The sequence below is a fragment of the Pituophis catenifer genome, unplaced genomic scaffold, assembly GCF_029215685.1.
Source record: "Pituophis catenifer annectens isolate HBS135680 unplaced genomic scaffold, rPitCat1.0.hap2 SCAF_1, whole genome shotgun sequence".
In the NCBI taxonomy this organism is placed as follows: Eukaryota; Metazoa; Chordata; class Lepidosauria; order Squamata; family Colubridae; genus Pituophis; species Pituophis catenifer.
In genome coordinates this window covers 317466783-317484562 of record NW_027256881.1, presented here as the reverse complement: position 1 = coordinate 317484562, position 17780 = coordinate 317466783, and the positions used below count along the sequence as shown (strand labels likewise).

The following is a 17780-nucleotide window of genomic DNA, read 5'->3' as shown; positions in this document are numbered from 1 at the left end:
GCTCGATAAAAAACTCTATTGCGCTGCGCCAGAGTTGGACGCCTTATTATCCCTACCAGTGGTTGACCCTCCGATCGCCAACATGTCTTCGTCTTCTCTGGTCTCCACTGATTCCCTGGATGCCCTCAAATCTGAGGATAGGAAGTCGGAACTCTCCTTTCGCAAGGAGCATCAAGCTCTGGCCTGGGCGATTAAGACTGCTACCGCTACGTCCTTTTTTAATCGAGCGACGTTGCTTTGGCTGAGGCAGCTCCAGGACAAATTACCACCGGAAGATACGCGCCTCCATCAAGATTTGAACAAAATAGTTGCTGCCACCGAATATTCGGCAGACGCATCTTTGAATTCGGTCAAATTCACTTCAAGGGCTTTGGCCTCCTCCATAACATCGCGGCGCCTGTTTTGGCTTAAGAACTGGAGGGCTGACTCCAAAGCCAAATGGAAATTGGCAGCGGCCCCATACAAGGCCTCCTCTCTCTTTGGTGCCGCCCTAGATCCCGTCCTGGTCGAGGATAAGGACAAACGCAAAATTATGCCTACTTCGTCCTATCGCCGCCCTGAGCGCCGCTATACACCATATTATCAGCGACAGTCCTTTCGAGCCTCGTCGGGATCAGGAGCTCCCTACTCACAACGCTCCTACTTTCAAGGTCCTGACCGTTCGTCCGACCGCCAACGTTTTCGAGACAGGTCCCGTAACACCACAGCCAAGCGTCCCTTCCGTGGTACCGGCTTCCGTCAATACCGCAGAGGAAAGTGACTACACCCAGTTGGATCCCATTGGTGGCCGCCTCCATCTTTTCCGTCATCAATGGGAACAGTCGACCACGGATGCGTGGATTCTTCGTACAGTGTCAGACGGTTTGGCCATAGAGTTCCTGGATCGCCCTCCATCTCGCCACATTTGCTGCCCTCCTCTCCAAATGGAGTTGGACTGCCAACTACGGAAGGAAGTCTCCCATCTATTACATATCAAAGCAATAGAACCAGTCCCTCCAGAGCAACGGGGCGAGGGCTTCTACTCAACCCTCTTTCTCGTTCCGAAGCATTCCGGGGGTTGGAGGGCCATCCTCAACCTGAAACAATTGAATCTGTCTGTATCTTACCGCAGATTCAAAATGCACTCGCTGAGGTCCATCCTTGGAGGAATTCGTCGAGGGGATTTCCTCCAGTCAGTCGACCTCAGGGAGGCATATCTGCATGTTCCGGTCCGTCCGGCACACCGAAGATTTCTGCGTTTCCAGATTGGGGAGGACCACTATCAGTACTGCGCCATGCCCTTTGGCTTATCATCAGCCCCAAGGACCTTTACAAAGTTGGTGGCGGTAGTGGCGGCCTCCCTCAGGAAGATTCCTGTCAGGGTCTTATGTTATCTTGACGACATCCTGGTCCTGTCATCGTCCAGGAGTCAAGCGTCTCGAGATCTTCGCAATGTCGTCGAGGCTTTTCAGATCCACGGCTTTTCAATAAACTTCCCGAAAAGCCACCTTCACCCTTCCACCACTCTGCTGCACCTCGGTGCGATTATAGACACTGTACAGGGACAAGTTTTTCTTTCCCCGGACAGAATTCAAAGCATCTGCGACTTAATCCATCTAGTCCTATCGCATCAGACCATCCCTCTCCTTCATCTCTCTCAGTTGCTGGGGAAAATGGTCTCCAGCTTCTCAATTGTGCCATGGGCCCGTCGTCACACGAGACCGTTACAATTGTTTCTCCTCCCTTACCAGCGATCAGGCCAAAGCGACTCTCTACGCAAGGTGCCCCTTCCACCTCAACTTCGGCTCTCCCTTCGTTGGTGGTTAGGACCGGGTCTTCACAAGGGCTCGCACTTCCTGGTTCAAGACCGCCTGACCTTGACCTCGGATGCCAGCCTCCAAGGCTGGGGGGCTCATCTTCGCGACCAGATTGTTCAGGGCCACTGGTCTGGGGCAGAGAGACGTCTCAACATCAATCTTTTGGAGTTAAGGGCTATTCGTCTAGCTCTGCATCATTTTCAACCGCACTTGTCGGGCCATCATGTCCTTTTCCTGACGGACAATATCGCAGCGAAGGCCCATATAAACAAAGAAGGGGGCACTCGATCAAGACCCCTGATGCTGGAGTCCGAACGCCTTCTGCATTGGGCGGAGACGCATGTCCTATCATTGAGGGCCGATCACATTTCCGGCGTGGAGAACACCAGGGCCGATTGGCTAAGCAGACGGACCATAGACCAGTCCGAATGGCAACTTCACCCCGGTCTGTTTCGCACGGCTTGTTTCATCTTCGGCGTTCCCGTGGTGGACCTTTTTGCCAGCCCGTCAAACGCTCAACTGCCTCGATTTGTGACTCGCTACCCGTGTCAGTCGGCGGAGGATCACAATGCACTCACGTGCCATTGGCCACCCGGTCTCTTATACGCCTTTCCTCCACTTCCCCTGATTCCTCAGGTGATACGCAAACTGCTGGAAGAGCAAACGGAACTCCTTTTGGTGGCGCCAGATTGGCCGCGCCGCCCATGGTACGCGGATCTGGTAGCGTTGTCGATCCACCCACCGTGGGTGATTCCGCCGGAACGTCTGTCACTTCGTCAGGGGGCCATCAACCATCCAGACCCCGGATGGCTCAAATTGGCCGTCTGGCGTTTGAGCGGGTCATCCTGCAAAAAGACTGTATACCGGACTCTGTCATAGATACCATCCAGGCCTCACGAAGACCTTCTACTTCTCGGATATATGAGTCCTCATGGAAATCCTTCTGTTCCTGGTGCGCTGTCAAATTTGTTGACCCTACCTCGGCTCAGATTGTGGATATTTTGTGTTTCTTACAAGCAGGTCTCGACAAGGGTTTGTCACCGTCTACCCTTCGGCGTCAAACTGCTGCCTTGTCCACGGTCATCAGATGTCCTCCTTATTCTTCTCTGTCTCTGCACCCGTCGATTAAAGGTTTTCTCCACGGGGCCGTTAATCTCCGTCCACCGCCTGTCCATCGTTACCCGTCCTGGGACCTCCCACTTGTTCTGCAGGCCCTTATGTCTCCTCCCTTTGAGCCCTTGGGTTCTGTTCCTCTCAAGTACTTATCTTACAAGGTGGCCTTCCTTTTGGCGATCACCTCCGCAAGACGGGTTTCCGAACTTACCGCATTGTCAATTAGAAAAGATCTCTGCATCTTTCAGCCCAATACCGTGATTTTGCGCCTGGATCCTACGTTCTTGCCTAAAATAAACACCTATTTCCATCGTGCCCAAGAGCTCGTGCTTCCGGACTTTTGTCCCTCGCCCAAGCACCTACGAGAGAAGGACTGGCATACCCTCGACGTCCGTAGGGCGTTACGTCGTTACATTCGTAGAACTGAATCGTTCAGGAAGTCTGAGGCACTTTTGGTTTCTTTTCATCCTTCATCTCTAGGTCAAAAGATATCTCCGTCTACTGTAGGCAGATGGATCAAGAAGTGCATCGCTACGGCTTACGAACAACGAGGCTGTCCTGTCCCTCGTATTTTGCCTCACTCTACGCGTAGCGCTGCAATGTCGGCCGCTTGGGCTACGCAGGCGTCGGTCTCGGATATCTGCCGGGCTGCCACCTGGTCCTCTGCTACGCCATTTATTAGACACTATAAGATCGATGCTTACGCATCAGCGGAGGCTTCATTCGGACGACGTGTTCTGCAGAGTGTTCTTGCAGGCCAGGCCACTGGGAGTGATTTGTCTCCCACCCTTGGGATCTGAACTTTGGTATATCCCATGTGTGGATTGCATGAGCAGTGAGCTGGAAAAAGAACGTTGTCTTACCTGAACGTTCCTTTTCAGCTTCACTGCGAATGCAATCCACCCCCTCCCTATGGTTGCATTTGTTTCCTTTGTTTCTTTATCCCCCTGCTGGGTTCAGTTCCTTGTGGCTCCATTCTTGTGGCTCCATTGTGTTTACTTACCTGACTTTAATCCTCACCTAGGTGGTCGCGCCTTCGTTCAAAGACTGATGCATCATGGGACAGCAGGGCGTGGCCACAACACGAAGGGAGATATTCAAGAAAAATTACCCAGTCAGAGATAAGCGATGGGGAAAACAACCCATGTGTGGATTGCATTCGCAGTGAAGCTGAAAAGGAACGTTCAGGTAAGACAACGTTCTACTCAGGTACCTTCCACCAGCAAAAGTCCTCAGGAAGGGGACAATAGGGCTCTCCCTATAGCTTCTCCGAACTGCAGACAGGGCTCCTCCAGCCAAAGAATGGCTGTCAAAGGAGCAACGGATCGGAGCCATAAGAAAGCTGCTGCAAGCAGAGGCTCCAAGGCAGCCGAAAAGGACGCCAAACGGTGCCAACAGGCCATTGAAAAAAAAATGGCCAAAGTCGAAAAGGCTGGAAAAAGCCAGGGTTTGGGAAACCCCCTCCCAAGGGAGGAGCTGTCATTTCCTGCCCTCCAGAGGAATGGCTGTTAGAGCCTTGCAAAGAACCAAGCCTCTTGCAGCCAATATGCTATAACACCTGGTCACCAGATGGCGCTAGAGAGCTGCTTTCTTCAGTTCATATAGAGACACTTGACAGAACTTAGGCTTTCTCTAATACAGCTTCCAGCCTGTCTGCAGCAGGAACAGAGGGCCAAATTCCTCTTTCGAGGTCAAAGCTGAGGCTACCTTTAGCCCAATCGCGGTGGGGCTCCGCCAAGGGGAAGACAATGGGTCAGAATTGTCTGACCATTTAAAAATGATTATTTTCTAGGCAATAACACAGGGAATAGCTGCAGGCCTGCAGCAAGGGAGTCAACCTCCCTAAAGCTTTCCTCGTTACCAGGCCCAGCAATTGCCACCCATGGCACAGGGCACTTGGATGGAACCTCAGAGCCTTCCCTCTCAAACCCCTTCCATTCAGAGAGGAGACTCCTCTGGAGAGCAAGATGATGTTATGGCTCTTTCAGAGGATGAGGGGATGACCCCTGAACCACTGCCCTTCTCAGGCCACTTTCAACCTGATTTATGCAAGTCCTTATTGCACAAGGCCAAAAACAACCAATCTGGGATCTGACCCTGTCCTTGAGACAGCTCTAAGTACAATGGATTCAGGTCATATGCTCTTTTCAGAACTGACCTTTGAGAACGAGGTACTCTCATTGCCCAAGCTCTTCCTGGACATGATCCAGAGGCAATGGCCAATCCAGGGACTGGAACTGAAAGGAAACTTTAATGTAGCCACAGAACTTTCTGAGGCCCTGCAAACGCCAACTGTAGATAGCCTGGTGGCAGCCTTGACATGCCATTGACGGCCTCAAGGCAGACGACAAGAAGGCGGAATTGGCTCTCTGCAGAGCTCACCAGGCAGCATGGGCGGTAAAGACCACTACTTCCACCTCGTTTTTCGATCGGGCCTCCTTGCTCTGGCTTCCTCCTGAGGATGTCAGGTTTCATCAAGAGATCAATAAATCAGTGGCTGCCGTGGAGTTCTCGGCTGATGCCACCCTGAATGCGGCAAAATTCACTTCCTCTGTAATAGCCTGTCGCCTGCTATGGCTTCACCATTGGCAAGCTGATAACAAGAATAAGTGGAAGCTGGCATCTGCTCCCTTCACAGGCAGCAAGTTGTTCGGGGAGGCCTTGGACCCCATCCAAGGGGATGACTTCCTCACTTCCATAGACTTATGGAGGGTACCTACATGTACCTATCCTGCCTTCTCACAGGCAGTACATTCAATTCTTTTATGCAAACAAACGCTACCAATACAAGGCCTTGCCTTTCGGCCTATCATCAGCACCAAGGGCATTCACAAGGCTGTTGGCAGCACTGGCAGCCTACCTACAGGCACTGCCAATCCGAGTCCAGTGTCACCTGAACAATATCCAGGTACTCTAGCCATGGCTTTTCAATCAACAAGAAAAGCCATTTCTCTCCGACCACCCGATTGCTCCATCTGGAAGCGATCATAGACACTTCTTTTTGCATGGTCTCCCTTTCACCGGAGAGACAAGACAGCTTACAGACCTTGGCAAGGCGCATCCAGAACAAAGGTACAGTATCTTTGGCTCTCCTGTCACAACTCCTGTGACAGATGGTGTCATGGTGTCCTATATTTCCATCCTGGCAAGTCTACATGTCAGGACCCTACAATGGTTCCTCCTGCCTTACCAAAGGTCTGGCAGGAGCAACTCAACAGCCAGTGTCCGAGTTCCACACAAGGTACTGCAGTCCTTCCAATGGTGGATGTCCCGGGCCATCAACAGGGGATGCCTGTTCAAAGAGCCCAACTGTTTGACCATCACTGGGGGCCCATCTTCAGTTACTGATAGCCCAAGGCCAGTGGACTTAGATGGACCTGAGCCACAATATCATCTGGCTGCAGCTCAGGGCAGCACCTGGCTCTCAAGCAGTTCCAAAGTATTTTGGCTGGGCAACACTTCTGGTCTTGATGGACAACGTGGCCACCAAGACCCACAACAACCGCCAAGGGGGTACCCATTCCAGGTCCCTCATGAAAGAGGCCAAACACCTGGGCCTCTGGGCAGAGAGACACCTTCTGTCCATAAGGGCAGAACACATTTCAGGGGTGCGGAATGTGCAGGTGGACTGCCTCAGCGGAGTGACAGTGGACCATTCAGAATGGTCCCTGCACCCCATCCTATTTCAGGAACTGACAGATCACTTTGGTGTTCTAGTCCTAGACTTATTTGCCTCACCTTGCAACACTCAACTGCGAAGGTTCTTCAGCAGGTTTGCATCACCGGGGGTGGAAGGGGTCGATGCCTTCCACAGTCCGGGGCCTCCTGTACCCCTTTCCTTCCCTTCTGCTAATTCCAGCAGTAATCAGGAGGGTGTTGACGGAAAGGGGAGAGATATTACTATGATAGAAGACCATGGTTTGCCGACCTGGTCAACCTGTTGGTGGCCCGGCCCTGGAGGATACCTCAGGGCAGAATCTCCCTCAGCCAGGGGGCCCTGATCCATCCAGATCCACAGTGGCTCCAGCTGACCATCTGGCGCTTGAGCGGAGGGTCCTGAGTCAGTACAACCTTTCCTCCAGGGTCATCCGGACCATACAGGCTTCTAGAAGGCCATCTGCTGACAGGGTATATGATGCTATCTGGAAGGCCTTTTGCACCTGGTGCTCCAGGACAAACACGGATCCTTTTTCGGTGTCAGTGGCTCAAGTCCTGGAGTTCCTCCAGGAAGGATTGGACAAAGGGTTGACACCTAATACCATCAGTAGGCATGTGGCAACACTGTCTTCGGTCTTGTCATGTGGGAGTCTGGAATCTTTCACCAAATCCTCTACCATGTGCAGGTTCCTCAGGGGCGCTACGAACTTGAGGTCCCCTGTGGTCCACAGGTACCCTACCTGGGACCTGACAAAGATTTGAATGCCCTCACCAAGGGACCCTTCGAGCCACTTAGATTGTTTCCTGTGTTTCCTCACATGTAAGGTGGCCTCCCTTGTGGCCATCACATTGGCCAGACATATCTCAGACCTGGCAGTCCTTTCTGTAAGGAAAGACCTATGTATTTTCCACCCTGACAGAGTGGTCCTGAAGTTGGACCCCTCCTTCATCCCCAAGGTGAATTCCTGTTTCCATAGGGCCCAGGAACTGATACTGCCTGACTTCTGCCTGGGGCCAAAACAGCCTGGAGAAGAGATGCCCTCCACATTTATATTAGGACTTCTCCCCTAAGGAAGACAGAGTCCCTGTTTGTTTCCTTCCAACACTCTACGCTGGGAAAAAAGGTCACGCCATTGATGGATTCAGGCATGCATTGCCAAGGCCTATGAGTTTCGGACGCTTTCAGTGCCTCGGAATGTGACAGCCCATTCCACCAGAAGCGCGACCATGACAGCAGCATGGGCGACACAGGCTTCTATAGAGGAGGTCTGTTGAGCAGCTACATGGTCCTCGCTATTCCCCTTCATCAGACACTACAAGTTGGATGCTTTCACTTCAGCTGAAATGGCCTTTGGATGGCGAGTCCTCCAGAGGGTCCACACTGAAGTGGGGACTAAGGACGAGACTGCTTCCCACCAAGAAAAGGCCAGCTTTGGTAAGTCCCATTCCTGGATTCTCTCTCCCCAGCGCAATGGAGAAGGGTGTTTGTCCTACCTGAACACTCCTTCACGTGGCACTGGGAGAGAGAATCCAGCCTCACCCTGACAACTGTCTGGTCCACAGTCTGGGAGGGGCTAATGTTTTCACAGGTCACAAGTCTCATCATCGCTACGCCTTTGCCGAACTGGGAGATCACCAGGCAAAGGAGGCATCACCAAAAATGATGACAGGCTCAGTCTCCAGGCAGAAGAGAAGAGCAACACCAGTTCCTGGATTCTCTCTCCCAGCGCCATGAGAAGGAGCGTTCAGGTAGGACCAACGGCCCTTCTCTTCCTATATGAATTGATCTGATAATGGAATTTGTTTGCTTCTTATTTGCAAATGTCTCAGCAGAAATATCCAAAAACGTGCTGATGTTTTATTCAATCATTATTGTCATCAGAGGTTTTCAGCTACATGAGGCATTTTCCAAAGAGGCCCTGTTAGCGGTGGCATTATCCATAGCTATTATATAATTCATTTGTCTATTTGTTTTAACAGATGTATCATAATGTTCTATTTTTCATTTGGTCTTCAACTGTAAATTAGTGATAATATTGACAGGAAACCATCACCAGCATTGGGATGTTGAATTTATTTTTCTTTTCAATTGCCAATACCTACTCCTCAGTTCTCACAAAAAAGTAGTTAGGTATTTTACACAACAGATGCAAGTGTATACCTTATATGAGCATGCTCATAACTTTTTAATTTCAATACTAAAATGGGATGGATGCCTGTATCCTGTTCTAGATCAACGCTCTTATCATCCAGTTTATAAATGCCCTCCAGTTTTGAATAATAACTTCTATCTTCATTTGTCTTATAAATCTTAGAAACTGTTTGTTGTTGCAGAGGTACAGCATTGCCATGAGTCTTCACAAAGTAGTACATTAGTAATTTTGTGGGATCAATATCATTTCATATATATGTAACAAGCTCCTAATAATTTTCATGAGAAAAAGGCCATGGACTCATACGATATATGCAGTTAAGAACGTAAGCCTTTCAGTTCTTATTTCTTCAACATTTGTTATCTCTCCCTAAGTTTGCAATATTTTCTCCTCTTATGCTATGATAGTGCATGAATAAAGTTATTTCTCAGGAAATATGAGAAATATATATATACATTCAAATATAAAAAGTCTTTAACTATCCAAAATGTTTGTTGTCGAATAACTATCCTTGTTAATTTAGAACATAGAATAATAAGGTTGGAAGAGACTTTGGAGGTGTTCTAGTCCAACCCCTGTTGGAGCAGGAGATCTTATACCAATCTGAACAAATGGTTGGCCAATCTCTTCTTCAAAACCTCCAATGATGGAGTACCCACAATTTATGGAGGCAAACTATTCCACTGATCAGTTGTTCTTACTGTCAGGAAATTTCTCCTTAGTTCTAGGTTCTAAAGTTCTCTTTTTAATGATCTTCCACCCTTACTTTTTGTTCTACCCTCTTGTGCTTTGGAGAACAGGTTGACCCTCTCTTCTTTGTCAGAGCCCCTCAAGTACTAGAAGACTGCTATCATATCACTCCTAGTTCTTCTTTTCATTAAACTAGACCATCTTAGTTCTGTCAACTGTTCATCCAGTTTAGCCTGCAGACTCCTTATCATCTTTGTTGTCCTTCTCTATATTCTTTCTAAGGCTTCAGCATTATTTTGTGCCATGGTGACTAGAATTGAATGCAATATTCCAAGTGTGGTTTTTAAGAAACCCATGTTGGCTTCTAGTAATTGCCTTGTTCATTCCTAGATGTTCACAAATATGCTGCTTGGTTATCTTTTCTAGGATTTTTCCAGATATTGATGTCAGGCTGGTTTGTCTGTAGTTTCCTGGAATCCATGTTTTATCCTTTTTGAAGATTGGAACCACATCAGCTCTTTCCCAATCTTCTGGTAGTTCCCTTGTATTCCAGGAGCTCTGAAAGATTTGGTTCTGAGATATACCTGCCAGTTCCTTCTAAACCCTGGGATGTAATCCATCTGGTCCTGGCAATTTGTACTTGTCCAGAATGGATGGGTGTTTTCTTATCATATTCTTGCCTATTTTGACTTGCATTCTTACTCAGTCTTCTACAGTGATGCTTTTGATAGGCCGGATTATTATTTTTTCCTTTTGTGTGAAGACAGATTCATTAGATTAATGCTAAATTAAGTCCGTTGTTGCTTTACAATTAGGTTCTAGTGAGACATTTATATACAATCAGTGTGATATATCTATTAATGAAAAGTAGCCATCTGGCCAAATATTTTGGCCTGTATAAATGATTTCTAAATTGCTAGTATTATGCATAGTGTTAAGGATATTGTTGTGTTACCAACCAGCAGAGTAAGTGCACAGAGAAACTGTACTGAGAGCAATGAATACAATACATACAAACTGGTTTAACAAAGCTTTTACTTTGTAGTGAAAAACAGTTGCATAGTCTTTTAGTCAATCCAAGTCTTTAGCCATTCAAATCAGTCCAGAGTTACAGATATCTTCTTACCAAACAAACAGCAATTCAACGCTGGTAATAAATCACGATGGTAGCAGATCCATCCATGTCTTCACACACGACAGTAACAGTTCCAACCAACAAGTCAAGCAGCAAGTCAAGCAATGATGAGAGCAGGTCCAACAATGACTATAGCTCGGCTTCCTTCTTATATACAGTTTACACTAGTAATTATCCACTTAAGATAAGTGAAGTCAGCAGTGCAATGACTCAACAGGATAATTAGGACAATTAGAATAATTGCATTCAGCAGTCAGTCAGCATTCATTAGTCATTACAATGACTCAGCAGTACAATAACTCAGCATTACATCTTAGAGTTAAAGAATACATTTAAAGTGATAGCACACATATATTGCCTGGACAACTTGTTAGACTTACACCATATCCTAACATATAGTATCTGCCCTTAGCTTGAATACAATGATACAAGCACCCTACTTATCCATTGAAGGAACTAAAGACCTGGGCTAATAATTTATGCTTCTGGGAGAATTTGTAAAGACCAGAAGACATAAAATTAATGTCATTGAAATATTCCATTGTTTTACAAGTCAAAGAATATATGTGCTGTTTTGGAAGGGAGTTTATATAAATACACTTTTTAATTAAAAATAATTAGCATTGTAAATATTTGGTCTGTGAAGTATTATTTTATATAAGCAGTGAAGCTTTGTTTAAGAAAACAAATAAGAAATGGGTGGACCTTCAAAGGTTTTTTTTTGCAGTCCTCAATTTTTATGCCTCTTTACAGCAAGTAAAATAATTGCATTGAACCCTAAAGGTTTGACATTTAGAAACAACAACAACCTCAGTCCATCCTTTTGAATGGCATTACATCATTATTACCATCTGCAGTTCTCATCATCTGGAAATATTTATTTAGAAAGAAAATGGCTTCTAGCAGGAAAATAGCTAGGTCTCTGTGATTCACACATGGGTTATGCAACTACACCAAGCCCATTCAGAACTTGTAAAGTTGTTTGGCTGCCCTGTAGTATAAACCATACAATTAAACAGCTCTTACTAAACTATAACACTGGTAGGTTTTTGTTAAACAGGGTCAACCTTATTCTTGCTTTCAAGTTATATTTGGGAGCACGCTCCCCAAAAAACTATAATGCCATTATAACTCCCTCCTCATCTTCTAAGCTTCCTACTATATCCGGTAGTTCTTCATTTCTTGGGGAGAGTGATAAAAGATTCTTTCTACAGGGAGTCCTCAAATTTCTGTTGTGTCATTATTGGCACTGAGGAATTGTCGTCTAAGAGACATGCCTCACCTAGTTCCAACCAGGAGCAGGATACAGGCCTTGTTATCTCCAACAGCCTCATTAGTCATTGTCTTGCTAATGAAATGGTAGTTTACTTATATTTTACAAGACAAATAACAAAGGTTTGGGCAGAAGCCAAGAGAACTTGGAGAGAGGCAGTTAATAAATTAAGAAGAGGGAAAAGAAAGGGAGAGAACAGTATGTAGACAACAGAAATTATTGGCCCCTGTAACAAAATGAATGATCAGTCTGAAAGCATTACATTCTGTCAACATTCAAACAATTTGCATATTATCTTTTCATCAAATGTAAATTTTTTAAATTGTTTATAAACAGCTGCTCTTTGGAGTAAATGAAAGACAAACTATTCCCCACCCCCACGATAAAATACCATGCTCTCAGGAAAGAAGTTAATAATACAAAAGGGAACATGAGGTTAAGAATTGTTGCATCTTCTTATTTAAGGATAGTAAGATTATCAATAATATTTATCTCCAAGCAAACTTATGCTACTTCTGACAAAACAATTATTTACTCAGTTCTTGAAAAGGGCAAATGTGCAGAAGAAGGCCCCAGGTAGCTGTGCTGGTTTCAAACTAGGACTCTTATAACCAGGTCCTTCTGAAATGAAGAAGGCCTGATTGGGGCGTGAATAGAGGCCATCTCTCGGGTATGAGAACTTCAAGGACAATTCATAAGTCCCTTCATTCAGTATCATCATAATTTCAAACAATCACTGAACAAATTAAGCAAATTAAGCAAGACTGCCTGCATTGTTTCTCCCTTCAGTCTTTTCTTTTGTAACTTAAAACATTTCCATCCCTTTCACTGTTCCTCTGAGCAGCTTCTCCATGTAACTTTTAAAATTAAGTGCCCAGTGCTGGGCCTGGTATTTCAAGAGCAGTCTAATGTAGTACAGAATGCAGTGATAAGAATTTTGTCATTTACTGTGAATTATAGTTTCAGCATTAAAAGAATGATAGCTAACTACTTTTAAATATTCAGTGATCCAATAAACATTGAATGTTTTTCTATTGTTGTTCTTGTTGTTAAATTAATTCAATATTTTAAGGAATAAAACATTAACATTCCTTGGAACTTGAAGCCATTGGTTGGACAAAATAGGATACTGTTAATTTTCTTTTGCAAATTTCTTGTTTATTATCCAGTTATAAATTAAGAAATAAATAAAATAAATAAAAAACTAATAAATTCACTTAATATTTGGCTTACTGTAGCTGCTTACATAAAGAGAGGGATAAAGATTAAAAATTGTAAGCAAAAGAATACATTAGAAGAGAATATTTGTGGCTCAGGGTGAAACTTGTGGGTCCTTGATTCTCTCTGAACTAACCCTAACTCTAATCCTGTTGAAAATATGGTTAAGTATATCCATATATTGCGAAATTGAGGGTTTTTTTCATCATGTCTTCCAATTGCTAGTTGGTGTTCATGGATGTACTTTGCTAATCTTCTCTCTGTTTGCCCTATATAGTGGCTGTTGCAATCCTTACATTCTATTTTATAGATGACTTCTGGCTTTGTTTTCTTCTTGGGTTGCTGGGTTTTTTGGTTTGCTTGGGATGTTTTGGAGACTTTTAGTTGGTTTGTGTTCTATGGTTGATGCCATAGGTTGTAATAATCTGTTGGTGGCTTCTGAAATATTTTTAATGTATGGCAGTGTTATTCTTTTCACAGCTTGTGTTGGTTGTGCTTTATTGGGTTCAGTGGTTAGGCACTTTTTGATGAAGTTGCATAGCTATCCATTTTGGTGGAAATGTGGAAAATGCTGTATAGATGCTCTTTTTCCTTTGTCTACTGTTCAGGGTTACTGCAGTGTGTTTGTGCTCTCTAAATTGTGTTCTTACACAGCTTCTCTTGTGGGAGATTGGGTTGTTACCTTGGTCGGTGTCCATCACTTGGTTGGTGTGGATGATTTTATGATAAATTTGTGTTTCTAATTGCCACCACTGCCTCTGCTGTTGAGGATATCCAAAAAGGATTAGCATGTTAGCTGTTTTCTTTTTCCCTACTAAAATTTATTCCTTTGAAGATGTTGTTGATAGTTTCATATCTGTTCTATAGTTGGTCCTTTTTTATTATGACAAAAGTGTAACATACACACTTTGGATCTATATTTTGGGTTGTATGTATGTATTAAGAGTCCTGTCGATTCCAGACATTGCATTATAGTCTTGATGAGAAGGACACATGAATGCAATTGTCTTGATCCAGTGGTGGGTTCCAACCGGTGTTACCACCGGTTCTCTTCGCGTGTGCGCTTTGCTCACTTCACTCGCATGCATGCCAAACTTGCACTCCGCGCAAGTGCTTTAAATTTTTGCCCAGCTGAGGCACAGCAATCCACTCTGCCACACCTATCAGCTGGGCTAAAAAACGACAAATAAAGCTACATATAATGCGGGGGTAGGTGGGAGGGCCAGCTCACAGTCATAGAGAACCGGTTCGCTGACATCACATCATCACCACTACTGGCTCGCCTGAACCGGGAGCAACCCACCACTGTCTTGATCCAATACAAATTTATTTTTTTATTTTATTTATTTATTTTTATATGCCGCCCTTCTCCGGAGACTCAGGGCGGCTTACAATGCGTTAAGCAATAGCCTTCATACTTTTGAATATTTTATACAAAGTCAGCTTATTGCCGCCACAAACAGGGTCCTCATTTTACCCACCTTAGAAAGGGTAGAAGGCTGAGTCGACGAGCCTGGTGAGATTTGAACTCACAGTAATTGCAGGCAGCTGGATGTTAAATGCTGCCTTAGTAGGAGGCATTAGCCTCCTACGCTACTCAGGCTCTTAGCAATAGCACTTAGACTCATAGACCACTTTACAGTGCTTTACAGCCTTCTCTAAGCAGTTTACAGAATGAGCAGGCTTCCCCCAACAATCTGAGTCCTCATTTTACCGACCTCAGAAGACTGGAAGGCTGAGTCAACCTTGAGCTGGTCAGAATCGAACTGGAGTGAGCAGTGAGTTAGCCTGCAGTACTGATTCTAACCACTGCGCCACCACGCTCTTGAAATACAATTCAAGAATCATCCTTGATTTTCTTAGTTGGATGCCTTTTAAAGAGAACAAATGTCTCTCATAATCTGGACTCTGTCTCTGCTAATGCATCTCAAGATAGCTTTTTTGTTTTTGAACCTGGATCCAACTGATGGCTCATATTTAATTTATAGTCAACAAGATACCAGATCTCTTTAGAATAACAAAAATAGAGGGGGTTTTTCATGAATAAGAGAGAGGTGTTCTCGTATGTTCCAGATTATTTCTTCCAAAACATTGTTGAAGCTTGAACAATCCTAAAATATCTGGTTTGGTGTTTTAACCTAGAATTACTTCACAATTACTTTAAAATTTAAAATTACCTTTACAATTAATTATTTAAAACACCTTTTAATTATTTAAAAAAATACAGGTACAATCTTGGGGAAATTTTCTTAAATAGTACTTTTGCTAGTAGGGATTGGATTTTTGAATAGCAGGAAATATCTGCCACCAGATATTTCTTGACTAAGTCTTATAAATGTGCTTTGCAACAGGTCAGATCACTGCATAAATGAATTAAAGCTATTGTTTTCGAATACATGATGCTAGTGTTAAATCTAATTCATGTTGTATGTCACTTTCAGAGGATTCTGATATTGATTTAGCCTCTTCAGTAACTGATTTGTATGCTTTGTTTCAGAGGTCATTTACATTAACAATAGAAGCCTGGGACTGGGATAATGAAACAAAAGCTGGTGAGTATATTCTTAAAGAATTTGAACTCTCAGAGCTGACAGTTATGAGGAAATAGACATCTTGTAGGAAACATTTTGAATTTACAGCTTAGCAGATAAAATTAAAACAAAGATTTGTTTATATGTTCCGTCTGAACACCAAATGTTAAATTGGGAATATGGTAAAATAAAGATTAAGAGATATAGTCTAATCTGTATTTTGTATTCTCAGAGATACATACAGGTAGATTCTGAAATATGTGCAAAAAGTATATGAAATATATACTCAACAGTAATTCTAGTAGTACTCTTCTGAGTTGTTTTAACTATTGATATCATCGCATCTGAATCATTACTCTAAAGTAATAGAGTATAATAGAGTTATAATATTTGACCTTCCTTATCTTTTGTATATATTTATAAAGTCATCTGTAAGCTTTTGTATACTGTTCATAGTATTTTTAGCTAATCAATTCTTTTAGTATCTTAGATGTTTGAAGACAGAAATATGCTAACTTGTCTTTGGGGTTCTAGTAAAAAAATCTAAATACATCTCTTCCCAGGAAATAAAACTATAATAGCTGACATCAGGGATCTCAAACTCAAAAGAATAGTACAATACTCCAAATAAATCTCTGGAAGCTTTGAGGTAACTTGAAGAAGCATTGAGGAAACTTGAGGAAATATTTCATAATGTAGTAGAGATCTTTTTTCACAAGATTCCCCCTCCCCCAGGCCTTTACATTGCTAATTTCTGTATAGGAAGCAATGGGAATTCAGTGCAAGTACTGAACTCTACAGTCTTTTGTCTTAAATCACAACATAAATTCTATCTTCCCAATTTATAGAAAAATTGGGATGAAACATGAAAGGCAAAACACTAGTGCAACAGGAGAAGTTGAGCCACAATTTTACCCTTCTGTATTGGGGGTATGCAGGAATCTTGTCTGTATTTCATTTGTCACTGGTTACTTTGTTCAGTTTGTTTTTTGTGTGTGACCTTTTTCTTTTCTGAAAATAGAAATCCCTTTCTAACCAGCAGCAGCTTCCCTGCACCCTTAACAATATGATTTCCTTCATTCTTAAGAATAATTTGCTTTCTATAACAAGTGGAAACCTAGAAAGGCTTTATTGTACATTCTTAAATGGGTGTGCTGATTAACATTTTCTGAACTTCTGGCCACATTTTGTCCTTTGCAACTATATTGCTCTCCTTTGCTAACATTCTCTATATTAAAATGTTTATTTAAATTCTTCATCTTTCAATTTTTAGATGAAAAATTATTAATTGATAGAGTATCATCTGCGGGTATGATCAACCCAGAGGATAGATGGACAACAGTACAGTTGAATGGCCCTGTTGCTCATTTTGAAGCACAAATAAGAGTGAAGTGTGATGAAAACTATTATGGACCACAGTGCAATAAATTTTGTGGCCCACGTGATGACTTTGTGGGCCATTATACATGTGACCAAAATGGAAATAAGGCTTGTATGGAAGGCTGGATAGGTGATGAATGTAAACAAGGTACTGTATTTCTCATGTTTTATAATGCAACAGTTATACTGGAATTATGATGTGTTTTTATGGCAAAAGAGGAGAAGGATTTTGACTACTCCTCAAGACTATTTTTGTAGCTATTAGATACACTTATGACTGAAATGTAGTAGCAAACTATCCTTTTTAATAGATAATCCACTATTTTCTTTGTTTTATTTATACACACGTGTATGTTAACTACCACCCACCACCCCTAGTAGTAAAATGTATTAAGCCTCTGGCATTCATAACTGATAACAAAGTTCATATTATCAAGCCATCTACTGCAGCATTTGAAGATCAAATAAATAAATATTCTTCTCCAGCATAGAATATCAGTGCATTATTATTAACCCAGTACTTTGTGTTGATGCCATATCTGAATTAGGCAGTGAGGACCTTTAAGCCATATGTTGTCTATTCCAATTAACAGTTGACTCTTAAGTTTTGGAGTCCTTTCTAAATAGGAAAAAGACAAGAGCTGAACTTTATAACTTCTGCAAGCAAAATAATGTCCATCATTGAATTATGCCTCATCTAAAATAGATAATATGATTTTGTTTATTAGAGATACTATATTGAATCACCACATAAAAGCACATAATCACAAAATGTTTTAACCATAGAACCTCTTGAACCGTCTGCCTGCTTCACTGAAGTTCATTATTTATTAA

At 43.3% G+C, this 17780-nt stretch overlaps 1 protein-coding gene across 2 annotated transcripts in view; it reads left to right on the top strand.

Annotated features, from left to right (window-relative positions):
- JAG2 (jagged canonical Notch ligand 2) overlaps positions 1-17780 on the top strand; it is a 94864-nt gene that overhangs the window by 33563 nt on the left and 43521 nt on the right. For both annotated transcript variants that reach the window (XM_070931597.1, XM_070931596.1), the window contains exons 3-4: positions 15533-15587; positions 16840-17094. In XM_070931597.1, the coding sequence (XP_070787698.1) occupies positions 15533-15587; positions 16840-17094 (310 nt within the window). The remainder of the gene's footprint in view (positions 1-15532; positions 15588-16839; positions 17095-17780) is intronic.